The 26,122-nt window shown below is 43.1% G+C and overlaps 1 protein-coding gene across 1 annotated transcript in view; it reads left to right on the plus strand.

The window, feature by feature from the left end:
* The first annotated feature begins 1,321 nt into the window (after positions 1-1,321).
* Positions 1,322-26,122, plus strand: part of LOC144672410 (Fc receptor-like protein 5) — a 74,122-nt gene continuing 49,321 nt past the window's right edge. Inside the window, exons 1-3 of the mRNA XM_078534254.1 lie at positions 1,322-1,415; positions 2,162-2,458; positions 6,886-7,179. Coding sequence (XP_078390380.1) covers positions 1,322-1,415; positions 2,162-2,458; positions 6,886-7,179 — 685 coding nt within the window. The remainder of the gene's footprint in view (positions 1,416-2,161; positions 2,459-6,885; positions 7,180-26,122) is intronic.

Raw genomic sequence — 26,122 nt, forward strand, 5'->3', positions numbered from 1 at the left:
TCTGTCCTTTGATTAGCTTTGGATACATTACCCTTAACTACATAAATTAAACAGGAAACTATCAATGTACCTCGGCTCTGGAGCCATTCTGCAGTAGCAGGTTCAAATTTTTCCTCCCCTCATTGCTTTCTGTCAAAATCATCATTGGAAGGTGTTGTTTTACTTTGGCATTTATTTCTCCTCGTTCTGCACAAGAAACTATTGGATACAGGATCGCTGTATCCCGTTCAGGAAACAGTTAATTTACCTGAAGCACTTCTATTTCGTCCATTTATCTTCTACGCTCAGCATTGTACATGCAGACTGCTGTCAGAATTCACACCAATTAGCCTGGAAATTTTTCACTAATTCTTCAGAGGTCTAATCTCACAAATATCGTCCCTGTCCACTGAGCCAAGCCTGCATCACCATCGAGAATTTTTCAATGGATCAAACAGAGCAACTGTCGCTTTCCACCTCGAATAATGGCTCTCTCAGTTAAAATAAACGCGTTACTCATTTCTATGCATTGTGTTTTCCTAATAGCTTTGACTAAGACCTTATTCAGTATAGTCGCACCCCGTCGTCCTGATGCCAACTTTTCCCTGACACACCGGAGCTGTTTCGGTCGCACTGCAGTACTTATTCTGAGAGTTTAATACCCTCTAGTGCTCCCTTGTCACCTTCCCCTCCATCCAACACCATTAATCACATTTTATTTTGTATAATCTGTAGTTGTCCCCCCAACACAAATTTCCTCTGATAGACTCACAGCAACACCAATTTGCATTCATTTAAATAGCGGCTTTAACAGAGTATCATGGCCCAAGGCGCTTCACGGGAACCAGTATGAAACGATATTAGACACCATGTAACGGACGGAGATTTTTGGGCCGGAGGCCAAATTCTATGCCGAACAAGCAGGTATGAAGGTGTATCCTAAAGTAAGACAGGGAAAGGTGACACAGTGCAGCGAGGAAAGCCCAAAGCTTCGGGCCCCCCAGGCAGCTGAATACGCCTATTGTGGAGCGATGGAAATCTCAAGCGGCCGGAACGAGAGGAGCGCAGAGATGACGGAGGGCAGGGGGGATTGGAGGACATTACACAGATAGAGAGGCTTCGAGGGCCATGGGGGGATTTGACAACAAGAATGAGCTTATTGTGAAATCTAGGCTTCCCTTTATGGGCTGGCGACGTGGGAAAATGTACTTCTGTTTGAACCGGTGTGATGTATCAATGGAGCTTGTTGCGAATGAAGAGAGAGGACAGGAGATGTTTAGTTAATTTCAAGTTTACACCCGGCGGAATATGTGGGTTTCCTCAGGGTGCAGGTGGAATAGACATGGCTGGAGGTGACAAGAGCAGATCAAATGACGCGGGGGTGGAGTCAGGTGATGCCACTGAGGCGGATATAAGTGTTCAGAGTGATGGAGCGTGTACGGTCAACTCAGGGTCAAAGGTGGCACTAACGTTGTAAAGAGGCTCTCTCAGTGCCTGATATTGTCCAGGGAGCGGGATGGAGTTGATGGCTTGGGATGGGGCCACTGGGAGTGAGGGCTAAGTGTCTGGGGGGTCCAATCACACGTCCTGCTTCCCATCAGCAACTTTTGTTTAGCAACACATCACCGGCTGCATCGCCTCAGAGACACTCAAAATCAGATTCTCAAAGGCAATGAGGGATGGGCAACATATGTCAGCCTGGCCAAATGCAATCACTTCCGGAATGATTGAATAATACTTCCGGTTCACAAGGGCAACTCCATTGTTCGAAATTCAAATCCACACGGTTTAAAGGAGAATTTCATTATGTTTAGTCACATTTTCTCCTCGGCCAAATTGACTATAAATATTGAAAGCTCATCAAACAAACTCTTCCATTCACTTGTATGCCAGGGTAACATTTCTGATCAAATGTCTAACTGATTTCGTTTCTTTAGCGCGACCATTTGATTTCCAATATTTCAGAAGTAGCTGTTTGCAACGCCCGGAGTTACTGAAACCCATCGCGTTACTTCAAATATCACACTATTTCTCAGTTAACAAATCACTAAACATCATGTTGTTCCAACTCATTTCCGATGGAATCATCTTCCTTCAGCACGAACTGAGTCACCAAATTTCCACTGTAACTGAAACCCTGGAGATCCATTCCTAACAGACCTTTATGTTTTTTCTTCCACAGATGCACGAAGAAATCCAAAGATATCACTTGACCAACCGAATGGTGTTTACTTAGAAACAGAGGATGTCACCATTACCTGCACTGTGCAGGAAATGATAATGAACTATTATGATAAAGCCGTCTGCATTTACAAGGATAATCAAGTACTCAGCCGTTCTCCAATTTCCAAACAGGGTGAACGTGTAATGTTCTCGATTCCTGCTTTTAACCATGGAGGGCGGTATCAATGCGGATATTGTTCTGGGATTTCACAGTTCTTTTCTCCAATGAGCAAAGCTGTGATGGTGACTGTAGCAGGTGAGTGACAAGGAAGAGAGATTGTGAACAATGATTTTTTTCAAAGTAATTGCGACTTCCAAAACTCCATGTGCTAATTGCTGTCAGAAAATAGAACTGTCGATAATAGAGGTGAGGGGTAAGACGGAATGACCTTGGATTTCATTGCTTAGTTCCTGCCATATTCCATGAAAGCCAGAAAGCCTGAGTGAGTCAGGCCTGACTGTATTGTTGAGGTAACGAGAGGAGTTAAGGCAGCATGAGAAGCGTGTGAATGTACGAAATCAGCTGAAGTATTCTGGCATTGCGGAAATGGACCATGGTGGCGAGACGTCACAATGTATCTACGGATCGAGTTGGGTCGTTTATCATGGCAAAGTGACAGCATTGAGGCAGCGCTACACTGTCGGAGTGACATGTATATACACTAGGATTTGATCATTGTAATGCACACAGGCACTCCCCAGCAACGCCCCCCGGCCTCGCATCCCAACACCTCCCCGCCCTCTGCGCTACCGGTGTGAGTAATGAGGGGGTGCTGCATTGCCGGAGGTAGATTTATATACTCTTGGACTTGAGTCCCATAAACCAGCACGAGACTCCTCCGGCGACAGCTACTCCAGCATTGAAGTTCCCTGACACAGTTAGAGTAAAGTGTGAGAGCTGCAATTTAGCAGGACCGTGCTTAAGATGAGACAGTGGCAAACCTCTGGTGCCTCGATTCTCAGGTGCCTGGACGTGGTCCCACTGGCCTTCACTTCACAGAACATTAATCGGAAGTCCTGTCCTGTCCTGTCTCCTGTGTGGCAATATGAATCCATCAGAACACATCACTCAATATGTGCACGCAATTCGGTCATTGTCTCATTATTCTTTATATGCAAAGATAATCAACCTCTGTCCTCTAATCAAATCGTCACAAAGGACAACATTGAAACATTCACAGTGCCCGATACAGACAAAGGTGGGGGGTAACATTGTAAATATACAGCCCCCGTGATGGGAAGGGAGTTGGAATTCCAGTTCAGTCAATCTGTGAATTTCACGAAAGCAGGTGAATGAGGGGGGACAGCGAATATTAATATGTCTATTCAATCACTCCTGGTAATTTAATAAGAAGCCAGTTTTCACATTCTCTAATACTCAGCAGGACATTATATTCATCTCTTGTCTAATCCTGATCCGACACATTGACTCATCACTGCCAGTGTCACCATTAATCACAGAATGAGAATATTCAACAACACAGACCGGAGCACTCGGCCTCTCAACTATTTCTTCATTTGTTCACGGTTTGTGGCTGGAAATGAAAAGGCAGAGCTCGATTGCATCTTTCTAGTTGCCCTTTTGAAGCTATGTTATATTCGCTCCCAAGTATTTATCTAAAACATCTGATAAACTATCCCTTAGCAATGTTTATCCAGTTCCGTTTGAAGGTTTGTGTTGCATTTAATTTTAGCACAAGTAATTCCCATCATAGTTGCCCTTTTGAAGGTGGTGATGCGCCTGCTCCTTGACAATCTGCAATCCTTCTGGTGCATGGAGGAACAGACGCACACGAAACGCCCGGGCACGCGCACACTTGCACACAGGCACACTTGCACACACGCACACAAACACATTCAGACACAAACACAGACATACATACACACACGCACACACACTCACAAACACTCTCAAACACATACTCTTAAACACACACGCACACACATACACACACACATGATTGCACGCATACACACAGGCACATACAGTAATACACAGATAATTAGAAATGCTAGAAAGCAGCTGAAATTCTGTCACAATATTGAAACAAGAACCTGTTTCTGAAATTGCGCTTTGAAATGTATTATTTATTTGGTCATTTCAATCAGCACTCCAACTCACACTTGATCGAATATTTTCCGTTGATGTAAGCATCATCATTCGGCATGGTTCAATTTACTTTATCGCACCAACAATTATTGTATAGTACTCTCGTGCGATTCATTTATAATTGTGTTGCCAATTTTATTTTATTATTTTTATCACTGAGCCGCTAAGAAAACCACTGATAACACTTAATGAATCTAAAGGGGTATATGTAATAAGAGAGACTTTAACCATGACGTGCACTGTGACTGGAGATGATCGAGAGAAATCCGTCAATTTTTACAAAGATAAAGAACTCCTGGAAAATTGATACAAATGTCAATACCGGGACTTTCCCAACTGCTGGTAGAAGTAGCAAAGGCCGAGACCGATGTGCATACGGAATTTCCATTGGGGGTCGGCACCTGACATCCCCAAAGAGCGAGGCTGTGACCGTGACTACCAGAGGTCAGTGACAGAGATTGTTAGCATGTCTCTACACCAAGCTTGGCACGTTGACAAACTGCGATTATTGCAACTAAATGAAGCGGTCAGTGTTTGAGGAGAGGAGTGTTTCAGAAATGCATTGACTCCATTGCTCAAGCCCTGACACTTTCCCTGAAAGAATGGGCCCTGAATTCACCGGCTGGGCATCAGCTACCACTGCAAGTGTTGAAATTGGAGGCGGAGGAAAGCAGGGGGAGGATGTGAGCCGGCAGTCAGCTGCTGAAGGATCCTGTTACTGACTGAGGGGGCGTCCATTGTTGGGTGACGTCACGGTATATCTCGCCATTGGGTTATGCTTTTTCTGACATCATGTTGCGCCCGAGTGTCCAACCACGGCCATTGAGCCGGTCACACAATAGAGGAACACCATCGCAAAAACCACATGTGCTGGAGCACGCTGTACCGCCCAATCGCTTCAACGTTTGCCTTTAATTCTCCACATTGAGGCTGGCACTAGCTGCCTTTGTCATGGGCTATCTTCATTCATGCCCTGACTAAGAATGCGGCACACTACCCTAAGTCAGAAGCTTGTGTGATCAGCCCCGTCTCTAGAAATGAGAGCATCACACCGACCGGCAGTGCCGGTGCTGAGGGAGTGCTGCACTGTCGTAGGTGGATGTATATACTCAAGGAGTTGAGCTCCATAATCCAGCCTGGACGTCCCCGGCGACAAGAACTCTTTTGAAGTTCCCTGACACAGTTAAAGTAAAGTGGGATAGTTGCAAATTAGTAGGACCGTGTATCAGATGAAACAGTGAGAAACGTCTGGTGTCTCAAACTTCAGGTGTCTGTACGTGGTCCCATTTGCCTTTACTTCACAGAACATTATCACTCAACATGTGCACGCAATTCGGTCATTGTCCCATTAGTGTTTATGTGAAAAGATAATCAACCTCTGTCCTCTTAAAAACTCGTCACAAAGGGCAACATTGACACATTCACTGTGCCCGACACAGACCAAGGGGTTATTATGTGGGAGGGGGTTGGGGGGGCGGGGGGTGGGGGGCGCGGTAACATTGTAAATATAGAGCCTCAGTCAAGGGAAGGGAGTTAGAATCCCAGCTCAGTGAATCTGTGAATTTCACTACAGCGGGTGACTGAGGGGGAAAAGTGAATATTAATATATCTATTCCAATCAGTGCTGATAATTTTAAAGGAACCCAGTGTTCACATTCTCTAACACTCAGGATGACTTTGTGTTCACCGCTTGTCTAATTCTGATCCGACACATTGAACAACACTGTTCGTGCCACCATTAATCACAAAATGAGAAAATACAACAGCACAGGCGGGAGCAGTCGTCCTATCCTGCCTGTGAAAACTCTTTCAAAGAGCTATCAACTTTTTCTTAAATTGTTCACAGAATGTGGCTGGAAATGGCAAGGGCAGAATTTAATTGCATCTTCCTAGTTGCCCTTTTGAAGCGAAGTTATTTTCGTTCCCAAGCATTTATTCAAAATTTTTGACATATTTCCCCTTAGCAATGTTTATCCAGTTCCGTTTGAAGGTTTGTGTTGAATCTACTTTCAGCACAAGAAATTAACATCATAGTTGCCATTTTGTATGTGGTGATGAGCCTCCTCCTTGACCATCTGCAAACCATCTGCTGCATGGATGCACACACGCACACGAAACGCCTGCGCCCGCGCACACGCACGCACACGTGCACACAAACATACGCAGGCAAACACACAGAGAAACATACACACACGCACATACACTCGCAAACACTCTCACGCACACACTCTTAAACGCATCCGCGCGCACACACACAAACACACAGGATTGCTAGCATACACACAGGCACATACAGCAATACACAGAATTCGATATGTCAGCAAACAGCTGAAATTCTGTTGCAATATTTAAACGAGAATCAGTTTCTGAAACGCGCTTTAAATGTATAATTTAGTTAGTCATTTTAATCACCACCCCAACTCACCCTTGTTCCGAACTATTTCGCTGTTCTAAACCGCCTCCTTCGGAATGGTTCAATTGACCTTATCGTACAAACAATTACTGTGCATTGTTCTAGTGCGATTCATTTATAATTGTCTTGCCAATCTTATTTTATTTTTTATTTTTCACAGAGCCGCTAAGAAAACCACTGATAACACTTGATCAATCGACAGGGGTGTATGTAGTAGGAGAGACTGTCACCATGACCTGCGCTGTGACTGGGGATGATCGTCAGAAAACCTTCAATTTCTACAAAGATGATGCACTGCAGTCCTCCAGGCAAATTGATACAAATGTCAATACTGGAACTTTCCCGGTTGCTGGTAGAAGTAGCAAAGGGCGATACCAATGTCAATACGGAATTTCCATCGGGGGTCGACATCTAACATCACCAAAGAGCGAGGCTGTGACCGTGACTACGAGAGGTGGGTGACAGAGAACACAAATAGTTAATATGTCTCTTCGCCGGGCTTGGCACATTGACAAATTCAGGTCCTTGCATCGAAATGAAACGGTCACTATTCGGGGGCAGGATTGTATGCGAAAACCATTGACTTCATTGCTCAAGTCCTGACACTTTCCCTGAAAGAATGGGCTTTGAATTCACCCGCTGGGCATCAGGTACAAGTGAAAGTGTTGAGATGGGAAGCGGAGGAAAGCAGGAGGAGAGTGTGAGGGGCCAATCAAAAGCTGAACGATCCTGTCACTGAGTGAGGGGGCGTCCATTGTTGGATGAGATCATGGCACATCCCGGGAGTGGGTTATGCTCTTTCTGACATCATGTTCGGCCCGAGTGCCCAACCGCGACCAATGAGCCTGTCAGGCATTAGAGGAACCCCATCACAAATACCACATGTGGTGGGGCATAATGTACCGTCCAATCGTTTCACTGTTTGTCTTTAATTCTCCACATTGATGCTGGCACTAACTGCCTTTGTCATGGACTATCTTCATTCATGCCCTTAGTAAGAATGCGGCACGCTATCCTAAGTCAGAAGCTTGTGTGATCAATTCCGGCTCTAGAAATGACAGCCATCACTTAGGCCGGCACTCCCCCTGGTGCCAGTTTTGAGGGAGTGCTGCACTGTCGGAGGCAGATGTCAATGCTCCAGGGCCTGAGCTCCATAATCCAGGCAGTCACTTACCCGGTCCCAATCCTGCGTGATTGTGTATCGTCCCCTAATTAGATAGGACATTAAAACGAGTGCCCAGTTTGCCATTCCGTGTTGAGGTATCGCAAAACGCTCCATTGTTGTGGTTCAAATCATTGGGATCTTCGTTTCGGTATCCATGGACCAAACATTCATCTTGAAAGCACATCACTGAAGGAAAAAGCACGCCGGTTTTCCTGTAACGAATTGATTTCTGTTCATGCGATCTTGCTCTCCTCATACCTGTTTATGACTGTTGCTTATAGACTAATTAATGAACTCACTTTGGGCGTACTTTAGCAACCGTAGAGCTGTTGGGGAAGGCCGAGTTCCTCATTGGCGTTTATAAATGTGTTTGCTTATCCTCCTTCCTTCGTCATCAAATCCTGATCTCTACATTTGTTAATTCTCAAACACTTGTGAACACCGTGTCTCGACACAGATTAATTAATGTGTTTATAACCTACTGCTGTACATGGAAAAGCTCTGATCCATTTCTAATTGTTCCCTCAAATCATTTTACCACAGGTCCGCTAAAAACCCCAGTGATAGCTCTTGATCAGACCACAGGGGTGTACGCAGCAGGAGAGACGATCACCTTGACCTGCACCGTGACCGGAGACAATCGCAAGAAAATGTTTTATTTTTATAAAGGACATCAACAGCTGTCATCTAGACGAACCATCACAAATATCAATTCTTTAAGATTCCCGAATACCAGTCCAAGCAACAGCGGACAATACCAATGTCAATATAGAATTACCTTCCAGAGCAGGCAGTTCGATTCCAAACTGAGCCAGGCTATAACGGTGACTATTGCAGGTGAGTGACAGGGAACAGAGATTTCAACATTTCTAATTATTGTGTTGGCTGTTTGAAATAATCAATGATTTATTTACTTACAATGTCCGTCATTAAAAATTAGCGGGGAGGTTGTCCAAATGTTCTGCGACCTCATTCCATAATTGTGTCCGATGTACCCGCTGTATATCGACTGTAATTGCAGCGGCTGTGGTGGGCAGGAGTGGAAGGCAGGAGAATGGTGTGAGGGGCCAGTCAGTTGCTGAAGTGTTCTGGCGCTGGGGGAAGCCAGCGACAATTGGCGGGATATTCCACAGTTTTAATTGGGGTTATATTAGGCACATTATGACATCAGAGATCCCTTCCACACACCGGTGCTGAATGGTACCTTCATTCAGTCGCATTGGCTTATTTCCATACATAAGCTTTCTTGAATTAGGAGAAAATTCCCAGCTTCTCCAGTCTCTTTGCATACCAACGTTGGTATGCAAAGACACTGGAGAAGCTGCGAATTTTCTCGTAGATCAAGGAAGTTTAAGAGAGTTTTTCATAGAGCTTTGCAAAATCATTAAGAGCATGATAAAGAAAATAAGGAATAAAAGTCAGTTTCGAACTTTGAATCAATCGTTGCTACCTCTTCAATTCCAATTCCAGAACTTCCCGAACCAGACATATCCGTGGAATCTAGCATTGTTTTTCTGGGTGGAGCTGTCACGTTTAACTGTACAAGCCCCGGGGACAATCCCGCCAACGTATTTTACCTATACAGAGAAGGGTATGTGAATCACTATGGGTTCAAGTCTGCTCCTTCAGGGATCAATTCTGTCACCTTCACCATCAGGAATATCCATCACTCTGAGAAAGGAAGTTACACCTGTCGCTATGAAGCGCTGATTAACGGAAGAAACCTATCCTCGGCTCTGAGTGAAACTGTGCACATCACTGTAACAGGTCAGTGTGATTCACAGTCAATATATCCATCCGACCGTAAGAAAATTTGTTCCTGTTTAAATTTCATTCTGTGCCATTTCCTGACTACACTAACTAGCTCACTTAACAATTAAAACTAAAATGAAAGTAGAAATTTGAAGACAGAAATGAAAAGGTAGGAGCTCATTTTGTATTTGATAAAGATCTCATGCACACAAGGCCTAGTTGGGTGTTAATAGTTGCTTTGATGTCTTTAAAATATGCTAATAATGACATAAAGCTAATGTAGAATAATGTGTTTATACCAGAAGAAGAGTCAGCAAGCGGTGAAAGCAAAGTTACAGATGGTTCTGTTGGGAACAGGGATGGAAAAAAAAAACATCAAAATTGAGGACAGAGTTTATTGTCTGATCTTGTTCAACTCAATATTATGTCCAAAAGGCTGTAAAGTGCCTAATCAGAAGATGAGTTGCTGTTCTTCCAGTTCACATTGGCTTCACTGGAACATTACCGCAGGCCAAGGGTGGACATGTGGGCATCAGAGCAGGATGACCTGTTGAAATGGCAGCAGCAGGAAGGTCTGGTTCATGCTTGCGGACAGATCAAACGTGTCCTGAAAATCTGTCACCCAATCTACATTTGGTGTTCCCAATGTAGTGGAGAGTGCTTTTTGACCAGTGAATCCAGTTGACTAAATGTATGCAGGTGCAAGTGAGTTGCAGTAACCATCCTCCGCCATTTTCGCCAACCCCAGCATTACTCCACGACGAAATACGTTTTCCCTTCACCTCCCGTGCCAGCATTTCCTCCAAGAGAAACTCACGCACTCCGTCACCACCAATAGCTTGCTACGGCACCTTTCCATGCAATCGCAGAAGATATAAAACCTACTGAAGTTTTTCCATTGGTAAATGGCAACTGCCATGCTTATGTCACACGCTGTCCCTGGGCACTAAAACACACACATACACACATACACACACACACACACACACACACACACACAGAGAAACACACACACACACACACACACTCACACAGAAACACACACACACACACTCACACAAGCAGACATACACACACACACACACACACACAGACAAACACACACACTCACACAAACAGACATACACACGCACACACACACAGATACACACACTTAAATGCACTCACACATATACTTGCAAGCACAGAGAAGCACACGCTCACACAAGTTCTCTCTCTCTGTCCTTCTCTCTCCCTCACAGACACACACCCACATACTCAGACACACACTTGCATACACGTACACAAACAGAAAAAAATACAAACACATGCACACACACTCACGCACACACACATACACACACATTCACACGCACATAAACATGAACAAACACACACACAAGCTCACATGCAAGCATACGTACACTAAAGCACAAGCACACACTCACGCAGACACACACTCACGCACACTCATGCATGCACACACACACACACACCAGCAAGCACGTGCACACAATCACAGGCTAACGTTCACACACGCACTCTCTCACAAACACACACACACACACAATATTATACAAACACACACACACACATAATATTATACAAACACACACACACACACACAAACGTGTGTACACACTTACACATACTCACACACACACATACCCTCAGGCACACACTTACACACTCTGCCTCACACACATGCACACACACATGCAAACACACACACACACACTAACAGACACTCACACACACTAACAGTCACAAGCTTAAACAAAAACAAAATTACACACTTCTTCAGGTACCCTCTCAAAAACAAACATGTTCTCTCTCACACACTCTCTCGAACTCAGACATACATACACACACACACACACACACACACAGTCACTCACACACATACTCACATGCACATTCTTACACGCAGACGCACAGACACACACACTCAAGCAGATCAACACATGTGAACACATTCACACACACATTTATAAACACACTCAAGCACGCACTCTAACACATTCATACACACATGGAAGTACACATGCACACATGCACAAACGCACACACAGATTTACACATGTCAACACACACTCACACATGCACACATGCAATCAAATACAGAAACTCACACAAGAATGCACCCATAGACTCTCACACAAACTCACACACAGACACACACAAACAGTCTCCATCTTACACATGCACTCACATGCACACTCATACACACACACGCAGGCATGCACACAAACAGGCTCAGGCACACTCACAAGCATCAACACACATCAACACAAACACATACAAGCACGCACTCACAAGCGCTCATACAAACTCTCACACACACAAACACATGCTCACACACACAAACAGGCACGCACACATGCATACACACACACTCACACACTAACACATAGGCAATCAAACACTGACACACGATCACACACACATGTGCACATACACACAAATCAAAATCATGCACGCACACACACAAACACACTCATACACACTGTCACACACAAATTAAGCACACACAGTCTGTCGCTCAAGCACCCAGAATGCAAACACGCACACACAATATGCAAACACACAAACACACAAATACACACACACACAGGGATTCACTCACACACTAGCATACACTCACGCACCAACTGTCACAAACACACACAAACCTACACGCTCACTCAGGTACCCTCTCGAAAACACTCACACCCTCTCACACGCACACATGCTCAAACACACACTCACACATACACACACGGAGTCACCCTCTCTCTCACACATTCACACACAAAAGCACTCACACAAACTCACACACACTCACTCTCACACGCAAACTCACAAACACACAAAAACACGCAGTCACACGCACTGATACAACCTCACATACACACTGACACACACACACAGACACACTCACACACACACAAACACACATACAAACACATAAACTGATCGACACCTCAACATATACTCACACATGCACACAGACTCTCACACACAGTCACACACAGACAATCACATGCAGTCTCTCTCTGTCATACACTCTCACAGGCACACACACATACACGCAAAAACACAAACACACAGTCTTGCACACACCCACAATCATCAACACACATCAACACACACATACACATGCACACATTCGCAAACACAGACAAGCGCACACTCACAGACACTCATACAGACTCACACACACATGCTCACACACATTGACTCTCACACACTCTCGCACGCCCAAGCACACACATACGCCCTCACACACAAATCTAAGCACACTCACACACACACAAAGAGTCATGCACACACGCATGCACACACAAACACACACACACACACTCATACACAAACAGACACACACATATACACATACACACGCACACTCACACACCAACACACACAGTCGCACATACCAACACATACACTCATGCAAACATTCACAGGCACATTCGCGCACACATAAACACGAACACACTCACATACACTCAAACAAGACAACACACGTAAATATATACACACAAAGTTACTCATGGACTCACACACACACTCAAGCTCACACACGCGGACATGCACGCTTTCAAACACACCAAAAGTCACACACACAGTCTCACACACAAAATTACACATACTCACACACATCAACGCACACAAACACACACGCAATCTCACACAAACCTTTATGAACACACACAAGCACATACTCACACGCACTCACTCACACACACACGCACACACACGTATGCACAAACATAACAATGTACACAAGCACACACACACGCACATGCATACTCACATACACTCACTCGCACACGCACACACGCACTCGCACTCTCTCTTTCTTACACACACAGATAGAAACACACACACTCTCACACACACACACTCACAAGCAAACAGGCACACGCAAACAGACAAAACACACACACACTCACTCACACCAACATACACCAACACACACACGCGCACACATACAATTACTAACACGTACACACACATTCGCATACACACACATCAACACATGCACTCACACACGCACGCAAACACACACACTCACACAGACACACTCAAAAATACATTTACAAACACACACTAGCTCACACACTAAATCTCTCTCTCTCTCACACACACACCCATACATACGCACGCAAGCACTCATACACACGCACTCTCACACGCACGCACACATACCCGCCAACACACTTACAAACACACACAAGCACGCACTCACACATAAACACACACAAACACACACACACACATATAATCATATGCACACACACTCTCAAATACACACACAGCAACACACACTCTCTCACACACACACACAAACTCACACACATAGAGACAAACTCAACGATACATTTACAAACACACACTAGCATGCACTCACACACTAACTTTCTCTCACGCAAACACACTGACACATACGCACACAAGCACTCACTCACATGAACTCTCACACATACACACACTCGCACAAACACTTACAAACACATACAAGCACACACTCACACACAAACACACACACACAAACATATGTGCACACACTCACACACACACATCAACACACACGCTCACACTCACACAAACATACACATACATACACAGACACAATCACATATAGACTTACAAACACAGACTAGCACACAATCACACACCAACTCTCTCTCTCACACACACACACTCACGCACACACATTTACCCCCACACACAAGATCACACACACAAACAGACGCTTTGGCACACAAGCACAAACACAAGCAGGCGCACACATAAACATTCACACCTAAACATACACACTCACAATTACACAACATTGCACACAATCTTACACACACTCTCACACACACCCTTAGGTACACACGCAAGCACGTACTCACACGCACTCACTCGCACACACACACACATACACACAAACATAACAATGCACACAAGCATAAACATGCACACACGCACATACACTCACTCGCACACGTGCACACGCACTCTCTCTCACACACACAGATAGAAACACACACACACACACACACTCAGGCACGCACACACACACAAACACACACATGCGCATTCAAACAATTACTAAAACATACACACAGATACGCAAACATTCGCGCACACACGCATCAACACACGCACCCACACGCACACAAACACGCACTCACAAAGGCACACTCAAATATACATTCACAAACACACATTAGCTCACCCTCACACACTAAGTCTCCCTCTCTTAGGCACACACTCACACATATGCACATAAGCACTCACCACACGCACTTTCACATGCACGCACACATACCCGTACACACACTTACCATCACACACAAGCACGCACTCACATATAAACACACACACGCACACCCCAAATCATACGCACACACACTCTCAGATACACAAACATCAATACACACGCTCACACACAAACAAACACACACACACAGACAACCTCAACGATATGTTTACAAACTCACAGTAGCAAACACTCACGCACTAACTCTCTCTCACACAAACACACTGACACATACGCACACAAGCACTCACTCATACGCACTCTCACACATACACACATTCGCACAAACACTTATAAGCACATACAAGTACGCACTCACACACAAACACATACACACAAACATACGCGCAACCACTCACATACACACATCAACACACACGCTCACACACTCACAGAAACATACACATACACACACACATATAGATTTACAAACACAGACTAGCACACACTCACACATGAACTCTCTCCCTCACACACACACATACTCACGCACACATATTTACCCACACACACAATTATACACACACACATGGTCACGCACACAAACAGACACATTGACACACAAACACACGCACACGTACACAAGCAGGCACACACACATAAACACTTACACACAAGCATACGCACACACAATTACACAACATTACACACACACTTACACAGAATCGCACATACACTTGCAAACACACACAAGCTTGTACTCACTCACACACGCAAACTTACAAACATGCACTCATACAGACACACTATTAGACTCACACAATCACATGCACCAGCAGACATACAGTCACACAAACATACAGACACATGCAAACACAGGCTGACATAGTGCCTCACGCAAACACGCACACACACACGCACACACACTCATTCTAGAGCAAATGATAGTATTATTGGAAAGCTTAAGGTTTTTTTCAACATATTGTGAAGTTGATAAAGCGAATTTATCTATGGTTGACTATCCTTCATGTGGCCTCGATGCAGTGATTCGATAATGCGGCCTTATTGTTCCATTGTCTTCCTGGGTGCTGGTGTATGGAGAAGATTTCAACGTTTTCTTCCCAAAGGATATTAGTTTGCAATGGATTCCTCTCCCCATTATGGTTACTTTGAAAATTAAAGTCCAGACACATTACTATCGAGATTGAAAGAGAGAGAGAAGAGAGAGAGTGCAACACCATTCCCAGTAACATATTGATCTTCTAAATCATCCCTCTGGCTTGATAACCGGTTCTTAAGATCCTGATGGCTGTATTATATTCCAGAGGAATTCGATTAATCCATGCCTGCTGTAGTCATTGTGTTTAGAAAAGATAATTTCATGTTAATGCCTCAACTCGGAAAAGTTTGAAGAATTTCTGGATGGCGTGAAAGCCTACAGGAGATGTGACATTTCACAATATTCATGGGATTTTGGAAGTCTGTTCCCTTTTAATACCGCTTGGACAGAATACAAGCTTGTATATCCTAGTTTACTGGCAGCTTGTCACTGTCTTAATAGGGTTAGACTTAATTGAGTATTTAAATCCAGCCAGAAATCAAATAGAATTTATGTTATAACTAAAATCAAATGCTCCTAATGACATATTTATTCCAATGAATGAATAATGAAAATGAACAAATGAGGAAATTAAACAATGCATAAATCAATGACTGGACCTATGGATGAATGGGGAAAATAGTTGATAACATAACTTTTCAAAAAAATAATGAAGCAGTGATACATTAGTATGACGATTCCACCTTCAGCAACGATCAATTATGTGATTTGCTACATGATTGCAAGATGTGTTCCCATTCTGTTGATCAGTTTTTTTCTTCCCAGAATCAGACGAGGCTGCGGCCTGTCGTCTGGTTTGCTGGTAATTCATATTACAGTGTAGCTGAATGTACTGTATATTAGATCCGCTCCACCGACATTGGAGACTTTGAGAAATGGTTTGTGCAATTAAACTTCCTCCACTTGTTACAATTTTGCCGAAATAGTTTCCAGGCCAACAATATTCTCGCGCTGAGCATGGAAACCATTGATGGAGCCTGTTAACGCTGTTAAACAGACTAAGTTCACTGTTGGGTATAAGTGCATTATGTTCTGCGGCTCCTTCTCAAGCATTGTCCATTTTCCCTTTTTTCGTCACTGGATTCTATGGGTCTCTTTGACAGGCATTTAGCATGCATCACTGAGTGAACTGCTTGGCCAATTGGAGAGCGGTTCATAGTCAACCACATCGCTGAGGATCTGGAGTCACATGATAACCAGGTCACGTGTGGACGGCAGATTTCATTCCACAAAAGACATCAGTGAACCAGATGTATTTTGTTTGAACATAAAAGTTCAGTTCTTTCACTGTCACCATTATTGACACATAAGTAAAATTGAAGATGCACAGCTGCCCCAGTAATTTTAGGAATTCATATCCATCTATCATTCATCTCGACCTTTGGATTACGTGTACAATTTATGAAGGGGGACCAACATAGAGAAATAGAGGTCGAATAATGTCATCCCGGAATGAGTATGTCCCTGACCATGAGTGGCATAGGACAATGTCTCCAAGCTCCCCTATCTGGAAGGGGAAGTTGAGATAGTATTACGGTATGAATGGTCATTGCAATTTAATAAAGACTATTTCATATTAACTCTCACCAATTTTGATCATCTTCTAGCTTACAGTTCTACACCAATTCGTTTGGGTCTCGCGGCACTGATCATGTTTGGGATTGTGATTATCCTGGGAATAGAGTTCAATCCGATCAAGGGAAACAAGGGTTGTAAAGGTATGCTTGGCAATTGCTGGATCCATTGTATATTTCATGTTAGAATGAGAAAAGGAATCACATAATGCTGTGCACACAATGCTCTAAAAAGTAATAATTCTTCATTATCAAGAGTTCACATTAAATGCAGACAGTCCAAAGGCTGAAAGAAATCAGGCAATTTCCTCTCAGTGATTGTTAGTGCAAGAGAGCCGACGGCAAAGGCACTGAAGAGGTGACTGATTCCAGGAAATTATCGAAACGTGAAGACGTTGTGCATAAGGATGGAAAAAACATTCATTCTGCTTGCTCCTCTCCAAATTCCCTGTATTAATCTACACTCATCATATCATATCATCTTGTATCGCATCATATCACATCATAGCATATCATATCACGTAAAATGTATATATTTAGCAAAGCTAGTCAAAATTGCTACTTGCGACAGAACCCTGAAGTGTTACACCTCAGCCCCGTTTCCACTAAATGAGCATGTTCATCATTCACTCTCACATCTCTCTGCAACATCATGCGAAATATATTCCAACCATATACAGTTGCTCGAATTGCATTTGATCGACACAGTCGGTTTTAGTTGTGACAGACACTGTGCCCCATCACTGGCTGTCAATACGGTCGCATTTGTTGAATTGATCCACTTTTCCCAATACAGGGTCTGATAAAATCAATCCACAACTCTTATAAATGGAAGTCGTCGATCAATATATGAAATGAAATACTGACTCAGAATTCTGGATTGTGGGATAATATCTTGAAGACGGAATTTACACATAAATGCACATACAGACGAACACTTGAATCAAAAAAGATGTTTCCTGGTGTAGGCGAAAATTAGCTAATAAATGGAATCTGATCAGAGGTGCAAAAAATGGCGATGGTCTCATGGGTGCACGGATAGTATTTTAGTTCAAAGCGCCACACCATCGCCCCTCCCCCATCAACCCCCTAACTCTGTCATTACATTGATATCGTCTAATTGAATGGCAATTGACGATATAACAAGTTGCCAGAGTAAATCGTCACACAGGATCCTGGAAGTTACGTCAGCAATCTGTCGGTAAGTTTCGAAAACTGTAACATTCTGTCTCAGGAAGATTTTTTAAAAATAATTTGTATCTGTATTGCTTGTTCTTACTGGAGGAGTTCAGAGACAGTATATCAGTTACTTTTGCAGCCTTGTAGATGAACATTTTCCTTCTGCTTTCACAGGGTACGATAATGATGGAGTACATTCTGTCGCAAATGACGATGAAGAGGCGACAGAGTGAGAGTGTTTTATTCAAGATGTTACAGCTATCCGACATTTTAAAACAGAATTAAGATTGGTATTACACAAAACTGTACAAACGAATTTTATTTTGTTCATCTAATTACCAGTACGATAACTTTTACCGTTACATTAATCGTTTTCCGTTTATGTGCATGCTCCTGTATGTGTGTGTGTGTGTGTGTGTGTGAGAAAGAGAGAGAGAGAGAATGTGTGTGCCTCAGTGAACGTATCTGTGTTTTTCTGTGGGAGATTTTGTGCGCACGTGTGTGCATGAGTGCGTGTGTGATTGTGTGTGCACGTGGTGTGAATGTGTATGCCCAAACGTATATGTGTGTGTGTGTGTGTGATGTGTGTGTGTGTGTGTGTGATGTGTGTGTGTGTGTGTGTGTGTTTCTGAGTGTAAATGTATTCTTGTATGTACGCGTGTGTGTGTGTGTTTATTTCTCTGTGTAAGAGAGAGAGCCGGAGAGCAGGCTTGCCATATATAATGATCCATATCTATTCTGATAAGTTACATTGTATAATATGTTTATTTGTAATTTCATAAATGCAGTTGAATTGTTGGTTTCTATCTGTGATATGGGTGTAAGTTGTTCATGGTTTTGTCTCACAGTTGACCTGTTTCGGCTACAGGGATTGCATTTTTAATTCAGGCTGATCTCCGCACAAATTTTAATTTTCATGCACTTGTATATTTTACGTCAGATGTGATTTGAAAAAAACGATTCGAAAGTAGTCGGTATGCCCACTTGTTCGGAGGCATATAATGGTATAGAGACAGGACGCTACATGGACACACCAACATAATATAAAGTAGACAGGTATGCATTGTAGCTAGAAGAAATGAAATGACTCAAGTTGTTCATTGAAATGAAACTTTGTTTTCAAATGTCATGGTGTATTTCTTGACTTTGCTGTTTACCCTGTATATATTTGAATAACTTTTCACTACATGTTGTGAAACAAGATGAGTCCAAGATGGCGAAAGCTGCCCAGGCTGGCGGGCAGGTTGGAACTTGATATTTTGTGCGCACGCTCTAAATATTTGGGGCTCTGATGAAATTAATTTTTTATCATCTTCTATTGGATCCTCATGGGTCATCTGCGTGACGATAGCCAGAAAGCTCTAGAAAATTCCTGCACGTATGATAGAGAGAGACATGATCTAATGCTGAGTAAAGTCTTAACTACACTCAAAGTGGAAACGGGTGCTTGCTTTTACTGCTCTGCATATCCCGAAGTTCAGAGATATTGTGCTTGTCAGAATATGGATTGAGAACAGCGTAAGGCTTCGGTGGCAGGTCACTTTAGATTTTAGAGACGAATATTCCATATTCGCCAATGTTTCGAATGCAAATCCTGGAGACCAATTTTTACATTTTGAAGCATTGATTCCTGAATATATGAATCCATAGTGTACTGGTCTTCGAATGACAAATACTATACAAATCTCTGTTTTCATTGCTCTGGTTATGTTTTTTGTTTTCCTACTGTGTGTAGGTCATTATCCAACAAGGTCCCTTTCTCAAAATGTCAGATATCAGGCACCAACTTTACTGAGAGTCACCATTTAACTAAGTAACATGTTATTTTGACAAGTCAGGGGAATTAATTTTACTCCACGGGGAAAACAAAACAAAAACATGATTGAAATGCTAAATAACTGTAAATAATTGTCCTTGTCACCATTAACGGAATACGATAAATAAAGCACATTTCAAACCATTCGTTGCATACACTAACTCTAACGATTAAGTAAGGATTTCAGGAATAACAGTTATCTAAATGCACGAATAATTGAATTTGTGTTCATTGTTAGTGATGTGAAGGCGAACTTTAAAAATACAATGTGCTCACATATGAGGAATCGTCTGTGTGAATTGTGGGAGAAGTTAACAAATCAGTTGGACGAAGGCTCATCACAAATTTCAGAATTTAGAGATTTAAGGTTTCTGAGCAAGGACAGTAAAAGGTTATCGTACTTGCTGACAAACTGGCTGGATAATTGTTTATAAACATATAACTCTCCAGCATCTCCCAGCTCTGAGCAAAGAACATTTGCGTGATCATTTTTTCCCACAGATACTACCTGAAGTGCTGAGCATTTCCAGCATTGAATGTTTTGATTCCCTCTTCCTGGCGTTCGAAGCAGAAAACTAATTGTTAAACGAAATTTAGAAACCAACATCTAGCTTACGTATTAATTTGAATCTGTGTTATAATAAAGTGCGAAAACTTAGAATTAGTGTGTAGTACAGAAAAACAATGTCAAGATAGCGGAGGACATAAAATCCTATCAAGTTTTGGAAATAAAATGCCTAATCGCACAAAAAAGCGAGACACTGAGGCTGCCTGTTAGAATTGCTTGTGTATGTAAAAAGAGACGATTGGAGTTTCTAGCACCATCTCGGGATAAGAGAACTTGGAACCTTGAGAGAAAAGACATTCGAACAAAGATAGATGTGAGAAACATGTTTGAATGCCTTGCTGCTCATATGTGAGATTTCTGGGAGGTCCAGGAAACCACGGTCAAACATGGGGGTACCAATGACTGGGGAGAGGGAAGGTTAACTTGATTAGAAACGGTACAAAGGAGACCAGGACTTTATCTTTGAGCGGTGCAGAAATCTAGAAAGCAAAACGAGAACAATTCAGGCAACAGATAATCGGGAGGGAGAGAGAGGCGAAAAGAGATGTGCCCGATGACCAAGCGCTGCAGCCAGAGATCTCATCGTGCGCTCCCCATTCAGGCATAAAACAATAACGCTATAGCGCATGCAGTATTGTAAATCGCTGCCTGAGATCATAGATATAGTTGGCCTGAACAGCTTGTAAACCTTACTCTATTTTGCTCCAACTAAATGTGTCGCACGGCTGTACGATTTGCAAGTGCCATCAATAACATTGGGAGTTCAGAACCCGCAATACCAAACTTCAACAAGCACAATATTCTTCTTCGATTATAGATCCCACGGTTTTATTTACCCTCTCATGGGACGTGGCCGTCGCGAGCAAGGCCAGAGTTTGTTGCCCAAATCTAATTACCTTTGAACCGAATGGATTCCCACAGCCTTTCAGAGGGCAGTTAAGAGTCAAAAACATCGCGGTGGCTCTGGAGTAACATGGAGGCCAGACCGTGTAAAGGCGGCAGGTTTCGTTCCCTGAAGGACAATAGTGGACCGGATGGGTTTAAACAGCAATCGGCAATTGTTTAACGGTCAACATTACTGAGACTAAAAACTTGCACTTTTTCTTCGGATTTGACCTTATTAAATGTGTCACATGACTGAACATTTTGCAAGCACAATCCCAAAAAGTGGGTTTCAGGGCCTGCAGAAAACAACATCAGAACCTGAAATAGTTTACACTCTGTTATATATTCCGCATAACCGTAGTTCAGACGTTTTATCAGCTGCTACAGTTGTTCCTGTCCAATTGTTCTGCCAAGATTGTAGCTGAATTGCAATTACCTACTCAAATCAGACTAAGCGGAAATGCCAAAACACGGACAGAAATATGGCCAGTCTTGGCCGCCAAATGTTTCACCTAAAGATTAAAAGCGATGTTTGGCTGTTCACTCTGAAACGCATTTAACAAAACTGCAGCCCATATGGAGAGGTAGCCGTTTGCAAATGACGCCCGGAGCAGAGTTGTGTCAATCAACGCTCTGTTCAAAAATATTCTGACCACATCAGCCCCCTCACCAAAGTCATCAATTGTCCTCGAAGAAACCTTAGACCCATTTAAAGTTACACCTATTAACTCGACTCAGCTTGAATACCATTTCCATTTCTGGAGAAGCCGAAAGAAGTTCTCACAATCGGGCACAGGTCTCACGGCCCAATTGGTTTGCCGAGAGGCAGCCCTGTGTTGAAGGCTGACATTCGCACATGGCAAAGTCATTTCTGAACGAAAGCATCATCTCACAAACATGTGGGTTAAAGATGCTGCTCCTGGCTGCAATAGGGCTTGGGTAACTATTAGTTCGTCAGTCCAGTGACATACATTTTGGAATTCTCATCCTTGTACACAGACAAACACGAAGATGATGTATCTCCTGCTTTATCAGTATCTATAACGACTGCCGGCCCTGCTACACTCCCAGGTCTCTGTGCTCCTCTGATCTTGGTGTCTTTCAGATATCACGATCTCCATTTAGGCCGATAAATTTGACAAAGCGATTTGAATTTCCAGGTTCCAGATGCATGAATTACCAAGTAGGATTTCACGTTTTAAAACATTTTACAATACCGTATTACTAACAGCAAACAACATTTTCTTTTCAGAGGCATCTTAAAGTTTAATCTACAGCGGAGACCGCACCCCATTTTATGCTATTTGTACATCGGGCTCCCCAATGAATTCCGGTTCTTACAGCAATCCACGGATGCTCCCAGCCTCCAATGGGACCCCGTATTCCCATTTCACCGAGTAGTAACTGCGTGTGACGGCGCTTTCCGCAATTCTCGGAGATGTTCTTAAACACAGCACCAGCAGTAAAGATTGTTCCAATGATTCTACCTAGACCTCGCCATGACAGGGTGTTCTCTCAGAATCCATAGAAAGCTGCAGGACACATCTGTTTAGCTGGATGCTGTCTCCATTCGGCTTCTGGCTGTGCTATCTCTGCTAGCCAAGCGATCTTTTGTCTCTGCTCGCCTAACTGAGCTGCTGCCTCTCTGCGATGTCCATTGCTTTACAGGGAAACCTGTGATCCAATTTAAAAAAAAAATGGTTTATTCAGCTTTCTCCCCAGCTGCGGTGGAAAAAATAATGACATTTTCATGACCTCAACTCTCATATTCAAAGGCTTATAGCGTAACTGTTCATAAGTCGGTACATTCAACAACCTTCTAGGACTTTGCATGACTTGCAATCTACTCATTGTTCAATCAGGCGTTGCTGGCATTGTCTCTGAACGTAGATACCTTGCAATATCTTTCCAGAAAAATAATCTAGGCCTCACTTTGACCTCTAAACATCAAACTAGACAGGCATACTATCAGGCAATCCGCAGAGCAGGTCAAACCAGCCCCATCACTTACCCTAATCGGAAGCAATAATCCTAGAACATTCTAACCTAATAAGCTTCATAATTGAAAGGCACATCCAGCGTTTTAATTGCTGCACCAATGGTAGCCGTGCAACATGTGGACCCAGGACTCTAAGTTCCGGATTCGACATTTTGAACCTCTCCTTGCACTACAATATTTTCAAAGTTCCAGTCGCTGCTGGTTGCCTGAACAATAGAGAAAGAAATATTTGGGCAGCACAGATCACTGAGAAATTACATAGGAAATGTGGCCACTGAAGTTTTTAGGAACGAGCTCCTTCATTAGGATGATTTATAAAGATAATCTGTCGCTCTCGGATCGTTGTTTTTCAGCACAAAACGTCATCTGTTCAGTGGTTCCGTTCTGTTACATCCAATACTGGAAAAGAAATGGAAACCGTCTCAAGCTCCCACATTTTATCCTCAAATTTCTCTTCCACTGATCATCAATAAGTGTTCATGCTCGTTGAAATTGCAAAATTGGCCAAAGATGTTTTGGCTCTGAGGTCAGTTTATATTGGATCTGAGTGAAATTTATGACTGAATTTCATTAATCAAACTATTATAATTCCATCCCTTCTCTGCGGGAGACCCGAGCCCCTTGGTTGACATGGCTATGCTTGGCTATGGAGGGATGAATGAGTAACAGAACTGTACAGATAACTCACCACATCTTCATTCAACTGCTCCGAAATCAACATGATCGGTTTAGATCATATCCCTAATTGTGTCAATGCAGTTCACTCGGGGCTCTGGGGTATTAACTCTATCGAAACAATAATGTCACTTGCAGATGTGACTTTCACAGGGTGTCCACACTTGATTATAAGTCTGAAACCAAAACCTTGAGAGTCTTCAAAACCAGAACTGTGTTAGTCTTGTCCCTTGAGGCTTGACAAGCACAACTCGTTACGAGAAAACAAACGAATCACCCAAAATTGCCAATAGAATGCAACCGAAGAACTTAGGAAAGTGAAGATTCGCTTCCAGCAAAGTGCATGCTGCTGAATAATTCGTTACGTAAGGGGCAGAAGCAATCAACCTACGAAAAAAAACTGCAGTAAACAGAGAAAGAGAGAGACAGACAGGCAGACAGAAGCAGAGTGAGAGAGGGGGAGAGAGAGTGCGAGAGGAGAGATAGAGGGAGAGATGGGGAAGCTGTGATCCGGTCAATCAGTGAAGGCTGCAATCATCGCCAACTGACCATGTGTAGGTGTTCTGTACTTACAGCGCCTTGTCAATCCTATAACGGTTTGCCCTAACTCTCGAACAAGAGGGTGCTTAATGAACGAATTGGAAAAGTGTGGGAAAGAGTTTAAATTGCTAACTGAATCTTTCAAGCCTCATCCCCTTATTTCAGCAAATTTCGGATCGGAATTCTAAAACCAGAGAGAAGTGAAACAATCATTCAGGCGGCAAGTTTTCAATTAATTATTGTTCCACTGAGGAGAGCAGGAACGCCACAACTTAATGTCATGAATATTGCTATCGCCTTCATTTCGGATGCTGGGTGTTGGAACAAAATGGGAGATAATTTAAATACAGTTCAATCTCTCCGGCACAACACACACTCTCATGTAAATTAACTCTACAAAACAACAGGGGGTGCTCAGCTGATATTCCTATTGAGGCCCTCTGTTCCGTTTTTGTGAGTTTGTTTCGTTAGTTTAGTAAATCCTGATGTTGACTATAGTGTGTTTTAAATCGGCTCCGGGAGATGATATGAGGAACGATCCCTCCAAGATATAGACTACATGAGCATGGTGAAAGACAAACTCCCAACGAACACAAAATATTTCAGGTTGTCCCTCCTGCTTGATAGTCTATTGCAGTCCATTCAACACGTGATCATTGTTTAACTTACAAATGTTAACATTTTCGATCATGCAGGGATCACATCCAGATTTCTCTCCATGTTGTACAAAACTCAGCGCTGTTGCTTTAACTGTGATGACCACCTCACTTCCTCCTAGACTCTGTTTCCTCTCTCATTCAACGCTTCCTGGTTTGAACTTATGTGCCTCCGGGAAAGGGAGTCAGCCGCTCTTCCTTCCAGCTCTCATCTCTCGAAGCAGCTCGGACTGGAACATGGAGACAAGCGTCTCGT

This window comes from Cetorhinus maximus, chromosome 38, assembly GCF_964194155.1.
Source record: "Cetorhinus maximus chromosome 38, sCetMax3.hap1.1, whole genome shotgun sequence".
NCBI classification, from domain to species: Eukaryota; Metazoa; Chordata; class Chondrichthyes; order Lamniformes; family Cetorhinidae; genus Cetorhinus; species Cetorhinus maximus.